Source organism: Haliotis rufescens, unplaced genomic scaffold, assembly GCF_023055435.1.
Source record: "Haliotis rufescens isolate VD_foot unplaced genomic scaffold, xgHalRufe1.0.p SCAF_32, whole genome shotgun sequence".
Classification (NCBI taxonomy): domain Eukaryota; kingdom Metazoa; phylum Mollusca; class Gastropoda; order Lepetellida; family Haliotidae; genus Haliotis; species Haliotis rufescens.
In genome coordinates this window covers 2,998,343-3,009,896 of record NW_025964024.1, presented here as the reverse complement: position 1 = coordinate 3,009,896, position 11,554 = coordinate 2,998,343, and the positions used below count along the sequence as shown (strand labels likewise).

The 11,554-nt window shown below is 44.5% G+C and overlaps 1 protein-coding gene across 2 annotated transcripts in view; it reads right to left on the bottom strand.

Annotated features, from left to right (window-relative positions):
- Positions 1-11,554, bottom strand: part of LOC124152099 (glutamine-dependent NAD(+) synthetase-like) — a 45,800-nt gene that overhangs the window by 5,802 nt on the left and 28,444 nt on the right. For both annotated transcript variants that reach the window (XM_048380679.1, XM_046524851.2), the window contains 9 exons: positions 11,216-11,290; positions 10,395-10,522; positions 8,709-8,860; positions 7,048-7,216; positions 6,343-6,478; positions 5,370-5,476; positions 5,073-5,204; positions 4,646-4,715; positions 2,567-2,695 (listed from right to left, as the gene is read on the bottom strand). In XM_048380679.1, the coding sequence (XP_048236636.1) occupies positions 2,567-2,695; positions 4,646-4,715; positions 5,073-5,204; positions 5,370-5,476; positions 6,343-6,478; positions 7,048-7,216; positions 8,709-8,860; positions 10,395-10,522; positions 11,216-11,290 (1,098 nt within the window). The remainder of the gene's footprint in view (positions 1-2,566; positions 2,696-4,645; positions 4,716-5,072; positions 5,205-5,369; positions 5,477-6,342; positions 6,479-7,047; positions 7,217-8,708; positions 8,861-10,394; positions 10,523-11,215; positions 11,291-11,554) is intronic.

The window sequence follows — 11,554 nt, the reverse complement described above, 5'->3', positions numbered from 1 at the left end:
GGTGACCATGACAACCAGGACAGAGAGATGGGCAGGTGGAGGACAGCCCTGGTGACCATGACAACCAGGACAGAGAGATGGGCAGGTGGAGGACAGTCCTGGTGACCATGACAACCAGGACAGAGAGATGGGCAGGTGGAGGACAGTCCTGGTGACCATGACAACCAGGACAGAGAGATGGGCAGGTGGAGGACAGCCCTGGTGACCATGACAACCAGGACAGAGAGATGGGCAGGTGGAGGACAGCCCTGGTGACCATGACAACCAGGACAGAGAGATGGGCAGGTGGAGGACAGTCCTGGTGACCATGACATCCAGGACAGAGAGATGGGCAGGTGGAGGACAGTCCTGGTGACCATGACATCCAGGATAGAGAGATGGGCAGGTGGAGGACAGTCCTGGTGACCATGACAACCAGGACAGAGAGATGGGCAGGTGGAGGACAGACAGCCCTGGTGACCATGACATCCAGGATGCCAAAACGCTCATTGTAGCGATGGAGGGTGAAGGCGCCAGTCCAGGCAGGAAACAACAACGGTCAACAATGTCGTTGTCGTGGATGTCCCCATGGCCAGCATGGTCAGGGGAAAAGACATTGTGACCATGGAGGTCATCACAAGGGAGGATACAGCATTTGTTTATAAGGGTGGGGTCTAGGGCCGGGACGAGTCCAAATTTACTACCCGGGTACCCACCACCCTATTACCTGACCCTACCCGGGTACCCGCTGTAGATATTTAGAGATAGGTACAAACTGTCCGATTTGGAAAAGTATGACCATAGCCGTGGCAAAATGTATTTAGATACATGTGTAAAACGATCTGGTCATGTTTACTGCATGAAGTTTTATCTTTATTCAAACATCTAAAAGTCAGAAGGAATGGTTGCATAGTCAGAAAGAAATGGGAACATTAGTGACTTATAGTGTAACCATAGAGTTTTAGATAATTTTTGTCATAAAACAACATATCACGTGACTAACCACGGGTCCGGGTAGTCCTGTGGGTACCCAGGTCCTACTCAGGACCCTTCCAACCTCTGTACCCGAGTTACCCGTCCCAGCCTTAGTTGGGTCAAAAATACTAAAATTCTCTCTCAGATAATTTGGTTTTGAAAAGGGGGGATCCGATGGAAGACGATGCATGACAGGGACAGATGCTGGTGTAAGAGTCTTGAGTGAGTGAGTGATTTTGGTTTTACGCCGCTTTTAGCAATATTCCAGCAATATCACGGCGGGGGACACCAGAAATGGGCTTCACACATTGTACCCAAGTCGGGAATCGAACCCGTGTCTTCGGCGTGACGAGCGAACGCTTTAACCACTAGGCTACCCGACCGCCCTGTAAGAGTCTTGAGAACATCCAGAGTACAGAAAGATGTCTGTACAGGACGGGACATTGCCAGTCAGCAACGTTGTTGTCGCCATGGCAGCCACTCCCCTAGCTGAAGCAGTCAGGGTAGAAGATGTGAAGACCATGGTGATCGTAATCAAAGCTGCCGCCTCTCTCATGGATCGAACTCTCCCTTTGTGACTGTGAGTCCTCCACTTCTTGATGTGCTATAGACAGGCCACAACCTGCTCTGATGATAAAATATATGACACTCCACACATCATGAATCCAAACAGCAACCATGATTTCCTGTAACCACGACAGTCGATGTTGGGATCACTTCTTGACCTGACTGGCATAGAAAGACTAACATCTAGTCTCTGAAATGAACATATCGTACAGATAAAAACAGTTGTTCAGTTATCTTAATAAAAATATAATAAATGGGAGCCCAGTGACTCTCTTCATTTTCAGATTTCCTGATACTGCAGTAATCTAGACTTGCCAAACATTATAGACTTGCATGGGCTGTATTTGATATATATTTGTATCAGGGTCTGTAAGACAGACTATGGCATAGACAGAACAACACGTCCTGATTTGGCAGGAAATATTTTCTATCGACAACATACTGAAAAAAAGTACAAAATTTGCAGTGCGAATATAACTTTCGCCTAACAGTATAATGTAGCAACCACCTAGGAAGGTTACTATGAAGTTCCGTTCATCAAGAACTTGTAAAAAGAATGTTTAAGTGTATGATTACCCAAAAGCAAGCTCTGATGTATCCTCTTGTGCAACAAGAAGGAAAATGAGGGATCAAGGACAGATAACTCTGATTGGTAACCAAGGGCAACGAGCGCCCTGGATGTAGAGGAGACATGCCCTCTATGTTATATGTTTGATGTGAAGAAGAAAGCAATATGTTGTGTCAAGATAAGAAAATATTAATCATGTCCCATACATAAACGTGTATACTTCACAATACATCATGCACAACAATTGATTGGACAATTTGATTCAAATTGTTGTGAGTCCAAGCTATTTGCAGTGATATCAAGTACTGACCAAATCATATTTGGCATGTGAGCCGATAAGTCCTCACTCAACTAGTGACTCAATACTGTCCCTACAACCATGACCAATACGAGAGAGACAAAACCACAGGTCTGTGCTACTCCTGTACTAGACCTTGGTGACTAATCTAGCAGCACTGCATACAAAGTGACACTCACCTGGATGGGGGTGTGCTTGTCGCGCCAGAGGTGAATCAGCTTACAGAACATGCTGTATGGCCCACAATACTTCTGTTTCCTCAGCTTCCCGTACACGGACAATTCATCATACGACATGCCCATGTCCTCCTGCAGGGACACCACACACAGCTTGTGAAACAACAGGAAGCAATTCATCCAATAACCCATCAACCCATCCATCAACCAATTCAACCAATCTATATTTTGTCAAATCATAACACACTAACACATCCATCCATGAATATATCCATCAATGAACCCATCAACACATCCAACCATCAACCCATTATCCATCCTTTTATTCATCAACACATCCATCTACCCAATCCTCCATCAAGCAATCAAGCCATCCATCAATCAACCCATTCATCTATCACCAATCCATCAACCCAACCATCCATCAATCAACCCATTCATCCATCAAGTCATCCATCCATCAACCCTTTCCATCCATCAACTCATCCATCCATCAACCGATCAATCCATCAACCCATCCATCCATCAACCCATCCATCCATCAACTCATCCATCCATCAACCGATCAATCCATCCATCACCTATCCATCCCATCAACTCATCCATCCATCAACCCATCCATCCATCAACCCTTTCCATCCATCAACCCATCCATCAACCCATTCAACCAATCTATATTTTGTCAAATCATAACACACTAACACATCCATCCATGAATATATCCATCAATGAACCCATCAACACATCCAACCATCAACCCATCATCCATCCTTTTATTCATCAACACATCCATCTACCCAATCCTCCATCAAGCAATCAAGCCATCCATCAATCAACCCATTCATCCATCAACCCATCCATCAATCAACCCATTCATCTATCACAATCCATCAACCCAACCATCCATCAATCAACCCATTCATCCATCAAGCCATCCATCCATCAACTCATCCATCCATCAACTCATCCATCCATCAACTCATCCATCCATCAACCGATCAATCCATCAACCCATCCATCCATCAACTCATCCATCCATCAACCGATCAATCCATCCATCACCTATCCATCAACCCATCCATCCCATCAACTCATCCATCCATCAACCCATCCATCCATCAACCCTTTCCATCCATCAACCAATCCATCCATCAACCGATCAATCCATCAACCCATCCATCCATCCATCAACTCATCCATCCATCAACCCATCCATCAATCAACCCATCCATCCATCAACCCATCCATCCATCAACTCATCCATCCATCAACTGATCAATCCATCCATCACCTATCCATCAACCCATCCATCAATCAACTCATCCATCCATCAACCCATCCATCCATCACCTATCCATCAACCCATCCATCAACCCATCCATCCATCAACTCATCCATCAATCAGCCCATCCATATTCAACCCATCCATCCATCATCCCATCCATCCATCAGCCCATCAATCCATCAACTCATCCATCCCATCAACTCATCCATCCATCAACCCATCCATCCATCACCTATCCATCAACCCATCCATCCATCAACTCATCCATCAATCAGCCCATCCATATTCAACCCATCCATCCATCATCCCATCCATCCATCAGCCCATCAATCCATCAACTCATCCATCCATCAACCCATCCATCCATCACCTATCCATCAACCCATCCATCCCATCAACTCATCCATCCATCAACCAATCCATCCATCACCTATCCATCAACCCATCCATCCATCAACCCATCCATCCATCAACTCATCCATCAATCAGCCCATCCATATTCAACCCATCCATCAATCAACTCATCCATCCATCAACCCTTTCCATCCATCAACCCTTTTTATCCATCAACTCATCCATCCATCAACCCTTTCCATCCATCAACCCTTTCCATCCATCAACCCATCCATCCATCAACCCTTTCCATCCATCAACCCATCCGTCCATCAACCCTTTCCATCCATCAACTCATTCCATCCATCAACTCATCCATCCATCAACCCTTTTCCATCCATCCATCCATCCATCCATCCATCATCAGCAGGGAATGGGAATCATTACGCAACTAGCTGCCTCACCTCATCTGTCTGTGCAATCTGGCCATTAGTGAGGGGCTCCAGCTCTGCAGTGGGTGGGGCGTTCAAGATGCTGCAACAGACAGACACTGCATGAGAGAACACCATGCACTACTTGAACCTTTAAGTAGGGTCTAAGCATTGTCAGCAGCCCTACTACAGCAGCATCTGATCCAGACACACAAGCTGACAGTTGGGGAAGATGGTATTTTCAACCTGAATGCTGTGGTGTGACCATCAGGGAGCTAGTGATTTTTCAGAAGAAAGATATAATGTCACTGATAAAATTTGTCATTTAAATTTTAAATGAATTCTTTCTCTCTTCTGACAGATCGAACAATGCAAGTATTGAACAAATGACCCCTTTTGCAGTCTGTTTTATAAATCAGATGTAGCCATAAGTCAGTTGAAGGAGACATAGACGAGTTACCTGGCAAGTGCAGTCAGCTTGTACCTATTGATGCTATACTGGATGAAGCGACGAAGGTCTGTTTTACTGATGCCCCCGATGGGGTTGATGTCTGCACTGGAGCAGTCGTACTTCGTCATGTAGCCACGGAGACTGGGGAGTACATGGACAGTGTCAGGGGCATCTCTCATCAACAGTGAGGGAGTTGGGCTTAACGCCGCCAGTAGACAGTATTTCAGTTACAACCAGAAATGCTGCTTTATTTTAAGACGCAAAATCGCAACTTTTGTTATTTCTAATTATAAACTTGAGTCTCACCTCTCATCCACGTTGGCCGAGCCCAGGACGAGCAGTCCGCCTGACCGCCCCCTGGCCCAAAGACACAGCTGAGCAAACAGGTAGGCAAGGACCATCCTCACACGGGCCTGAAGTGACGAGGAAAAAGATTCAGTTTGAGAGTGACATTGATGCCTATAGGATTGTGTGTGTATACAGTAAACTACGGTTATAACGAACACGCTTATAACGAACTGACGGATATAACGAACTTACTTTTTTGGTCCTGACTATTTGCTGTAGTTATGCTGTATATATGCTTATAACGAACTACGGTTATATGAACTAAAATTAGCAGTCCCTTTAAGTTCGTTATAACCGTAGTTTATTGTATTATTTAATGCCGCACTGAACAACATTCCAGCTATATAACGCCAGCCTCTACATAATCAAGTCAGGACCAGACAATTCAGCAACTGATATTATGAGCAAAAATACATGCTGTCAGGGTACGTTGACATGCCATCAACAAAGTCATAGAGCCTGACCACCCGATTCATTTAGTCATCTCCTAAAATCAGCATAGGTTGCGAGGCACCAACTGTTTGAATCCCCATTGTTTGATGCCCCAAGGATAGTTAACGTTAACGGAGTGAGTGAGTGACGCCACTTTTAACAGTATTCCAGTTATATCACGGTGTGTCAGCATAATGTGGGAGGAAAGCCCGAAGTGATGCAAGTCACAGACGTTAAACACTTCAGTGAAACCCACGAGCAAGGTATGGTGCTGACAAACCTAGAAACATAAACGGGGCGAACCGCGATTCAAACCCACAATCATACATTTCAGGTGTGCCCAAAGGACACAACTGAGCGCAGCAAATTGCGGCTCTTTAAACGACTGGGCCACCCATGCCCCCATACAAGTATTGCACTGAATGTTCAGAGAATTTCCTTTGAAATTCCAGGGTGCGTCCTTGATGCTTGAACATTCTGTAGGTGATGAGATGCATACCTGAACATTCTGTAGAGCTAGGTTTTCTCTCAGACCACCCCCGTGAACTTTAAACTTTGGAACAACCATACAAGCAGTGGTGAAGATGGCGAGGATGGCTTTCACTGCGACGTCGATGTTGATGTTGAGGTGGTAGCTGAAAGTAACAGATGCTGTGTATTGTCATGAAGACTTCCTGTGAACGTCCTACATGCTACAGGGGCTAACATGGGCACACCGCTGGCTTGGTGTACAAGGAGTTGATGTTTGAAGAAGAAACATAGTTGACACTAAATAATTCATTAGATGGATAACGTTGGCAAGATACAATCAAATCTTTACTCCTAATTTACCAAATTACATGGTTTTGCCATAAAAGTTTGTAAAAGGAAACTTAATGGGAGTTTGGTGGTGATCATGGCTCCTGACTGTGCATAGTATTCTAATGGTGAATGATCTGAAATAGTGTGTCACTTGACACAACAACCATGGGTCAATGCTCTCACTATTGTTCATGAGTTTGTTAGCTCCAGGTCATAATACCATGTCTCAGCTGACTGATCCAGTGTCACTGGACCCAACAACCATGGGTCGATGCTCACGCTATCTCCCATGGGTTTGCTTGCACCAGGTCCTGTTACCGGCCTGCCGGGATGTTGCTGAGACAGGGAGCGATGGTAAGCATCACATTCATTCACTGACCGACACACCCAAGGTCTGACTCACCTGCCAATCTGCTGGGCCAGACCCACGGCCCTGGTGCGCGTCTCCTCCGAGCTGTTCTCCGAGGCCATGTAGCAGGTGGTGAAAATCCGACTGGCAAAATCCCGGGGGTCACTGGGGACATAGTTTTCCTCCCCAACCAACCGCTGAGCATCTTCCAGGACTGTTTTGTCTGGCAATGACATGTAGCATAATACAGATTAGGGCTGGGACGGGTAACTCGGGTCAGGTGGGTACTGAGTAGGACCTGGGTACCCACGGGAGTACTCTGACCAATGACACGTAGCATAATACAGATTAGGGCTGGGACGGGTAACTCGGGTCGGTTGGGTACTGAGTAGGACCTGGGTACCCACGGGAGTACTCTGACCAATGACACGTAGCATAATACAGATTAGGGCTGGGACGGGTAACTCGGGTCGGGTGGGTACTGAGTAGGACCCAGGTACCCACAGGAGTACTCTGACCAATGACACGTAGCATAATACAGATTAGGGCTGGGACGGGTAACTCGGGTCAGGTGGGTACTGAGTAGGACCTGGGTACCCACGGGAGTACTCTGACCCATGGCTAGTCACATGATATATTGTTTAATGACAATAACAATATAACTGCATGGTTGCACAACAAGTTGCTAATGTTTGCATATATGTTTGGCTATGCATGCATATATGTTTAAGTAAAGAAAGTTTCAGTCAACTTCAGTGTAACCAAGATCAGAATGTTTAATACGTGTATCTGAATAGTTTTTGCCAGGGCTCTGATAAAACAATCCTCAATCGGACATTGTTTACCAAACTCGGGACCTAAAGCAGATAACAGGAGGTACCATTGATCCATGATCCATTGTCACGTAAGTGCTGAAAACACAACATACATAGATATCATTCAACGAGCATGTGTGTCATACTGATTTTACGAAACGAGTGTCAGAAGTTTTGAAATCCCCGACTGAGAGCGACAATTTCATCTGATCAGTGTAACACATATGTTTGTATAATAATTTCTTTATTATCCATTATTTCCTAATTTTTTTTAGCTCCCCTCCAGAAAAATGCACTGCTCATGACTGCCGTCTTAGAAAACCACAGTTGTTGAAGGATGTCAATAATCTTCAGCTACAACGTTGTCTCTAGTGTGACGTCATTCCAACCTTACGTCACAATAGGATTAGAATGAGGTCAACAATGCTGTCGGGATGACGGAAACACTAAACCGCTGTGCGTGAAGTGACATCTGCACCAGCGCAATTAGATTTTGTGTGAAGTTGGTTATTTCTAACCCTATGGGATAATATTGATTATTATGATTGGAACAAAATATGATGTCATCATAAGGTGAAGCATACATGACAAAGTCCAGTTTCCTCCGTCTGCCAATCAGAGAGCATGTTTATCGAGCAAAATGTGCATTTTGAGAGAATTTAAGATCATGTTTACAGAGCAAAAAATGAATTTTGAAAGAATTCAAGATCATGTTTACAGAGCAAAAAGTGCATATTGAGAGAATTTAAGAGCATGGTCAAAACAAGGTCAAAATAGAAAATATTGCGGAAAAAAAGGACATGTGTGTTGTGTGCTAATTCTAGCAGTCCAGGTGAGGTAAAAAGGCCACATGTTTCCAAACGTCCTTTTCTGAAAGTCTACTTGCTGGACCCTACATACCTCCTGCCTGGACAGCCCGACACACTAGATGACACATGGAGCTGACGATGCAGGCTGTGCTGGAACTGTCGACGCCCCCACTGAGCGGCAGGAAGAAGCCCCCCTGCCGACTGCGACGTAGGTAGTCCCACAACCAACACGCTGGACCGAGGCTGGAGGCAGAGTTGCATCGGTTACAGCAGCAACATCAACAATATGTCTTGTTTATCCCTAGAAAATATTCTTGCATGGGTCTCAGGCAGCGTCTGTATCAGACAGCACACTACATGCCACATTACATGTTACCACTGAAGAGGACGTCAGAGTAGCCCAGTGGTAAAACCATTCTCTTGTCACATCGAGACTTAATTTCAATTCCCCACAACTGCACAAATTGTTACACCTACTTCTGGCGTTTCTCACTATATGCTGCTTGAACATTGCTAATGTCATCTTGTCAGGCAGATAACATACAAAACAAGTATTTGTCACAGAGTGACGAAATATCCCCCGCCTGTACACCATAGTACCAAATATGAAGACAATCCAGCGATTAGTTCTTGAGATATTGTGGCAACACCGTTTTCCAACTCCAAAAACAGATTTGCCTGCTGTGACTTTGAAAATGGGGTCAAGGTCACCAAATCTGACAGGTGTATGCGGTGTCTGTATATACACTATAGTTCCAAATATGAAGACAATCCAGCGATTAGTTCTTGAGATATCGCGGCAACACCGTTTTCTAACTCCAAAAGCAGATTTGCCTGCTGTGACCTTGACAATGGGGTCAAGGTCACCAAAACCGACTGGTGTCTGCGGTGTCTGTATATACACCATAGTTCCAAATATGAAGACAATCCAGTGTTTAGTTCTTGAGATATCGCGGCAACACCGTTTTCCAACTCCAAAAGCAGATTTGTCTGCTGTGACCTTGAAAATGGGATCAAGGTCACCAAAACCGACTGGTGTCTGCGGAGTCTGTATATACACCATAGTTCCAAATATGAAGACAATCCAGTGTTTAGTTCTTGAGATATCGCGGCAACACCGTTTTCCAACTCTAAAAGCAGATTTGTCTGCTGTGACCTGGAAAATGGGATCAAGGTCACCAAAACCGACTGGTGTCTGCGGAGTCTGTATATACACCATAGTTCCAAATATGAAGACAATCCAGTGTTTAGTTCTTGAGATATCGCGGCAACAAACAGGTGGGACGTACGGACGTACGTACGGACGGTCGTGAATACTATATCCCCCGCTTCGCGCTTTCGCGCGGCGGGGGATAATAACCCGGGGCTGTGAGACAGTGTAGACGCTTGGTTCATTTCCCCACACTTGTACAAACTATGCAGTCTATTTAATATTGCTGGAACCAAATACATGTGATAATGGACCCGTGAAGTAGAATAGGTCTTCAGCAAGCCATTCTTGCCATTACAGGCGACTATGCTTGTCATAAGAGGTGACTAATGGGATTGGGTGTCAGGCGTGCTGACATGGTTGATGCATGTCGATGCTTATGATGTCAGTCATAGGTTTCTAAGTCCAGACTTCATTATTTACAGACCACAGTCACATAGCTGAAATATTGCTGAGTGCGGTGTTTAAACAAACAAAAAAACAAACAAACGTGTGATAATGTCCTTGATTCAATTAGCCCCATTGGGCCATTTATACCCCAAGTCATTCATAGTTGCCCTCAGTTACCTGATCTCCTCCTCTGGGGTGTGGCGAAGGGGTTCCACGGGGTCCGAGACAGGTTTCAGGTTGTATTCCTCCCCCTCCGACAGCGAGAAGTCCACAGTGACCCTGGTGTAGATGGGTGACTGACTGGCCTGGGGGTACAAGTACACAGTGGGTTATACCTCAGGATCTTAGCAAGACACACTCAGAGGCCGATATTCAACACAAAGTCCGCAGCAAATATCAGTAAATTTTTCCCAATTCATGTTATCATTAAATGTTATGGCCTTGTACATATCACATGTATTTCACTGATAACAGGACAAAAAAGAAAATTGCGTGGATTGAAGCTTATGATGTCAGTCAATGGATTGTCTGGTCCAGACTTGATTATTTTCAGACCGCCGTCATATAGCTTGAATATTGCTGAGTGTGGCGTTTAACAACAAAGAAACAAACAAAAGATGACATGCATCAGCCAAGTCAGTGAGTCTGACCACTCGATCCAATTAGTTGCCTGTTATGACAAGCATATTCGCCTTTAGGCAAGAATGGGTGTTACAATATGTTAAACATCATTAAATACATCTGTATTTAAGAAGATAGGAACATAGTATGAATATAATGATTTTTCCCAATTTGCCCAACAAGGGCACTCAGTTTGGAATCCTAAATTGATCCCAGTACCTCTTGTGGGACTTTGTTTTGAAGCAATTAATATCTTTGAAATATGTTTAGCAATAATCAATGTATTAGCTAGACTTTGTATGAACTGTCCAAACATCATTAACAAGAAGCAGGAATATAGTTCACAATGCCAGGTGAGAGTATCTAGATGGACTTACCGACTCTGATCGACTGCGAACTGAGTTTTTGAACATTCGAATATCCTCAAGGTCAATGGTTGCTGTGGTAACGATCTGTAAAATATCAGAGTGACTTGAGTAGATAGTTTTTATACATTTTACTTTGACACATATAGATAAAATTACACTCAAGATTCACTATAATAATGTTTTGGGAGTCACTGGTGCCCCAATAAGCTGTGCAGAGTTGCATCCCTTGAACATGACAGAAACCTATGATCGTGGGTTTAAATCTCGGTTTGCTCCAATTATGTTACGAAGTTTGTCAAAACCATACCAGGGCTCGTGTGTTTCACCAAAGTGGTAAACGTCTTAGAT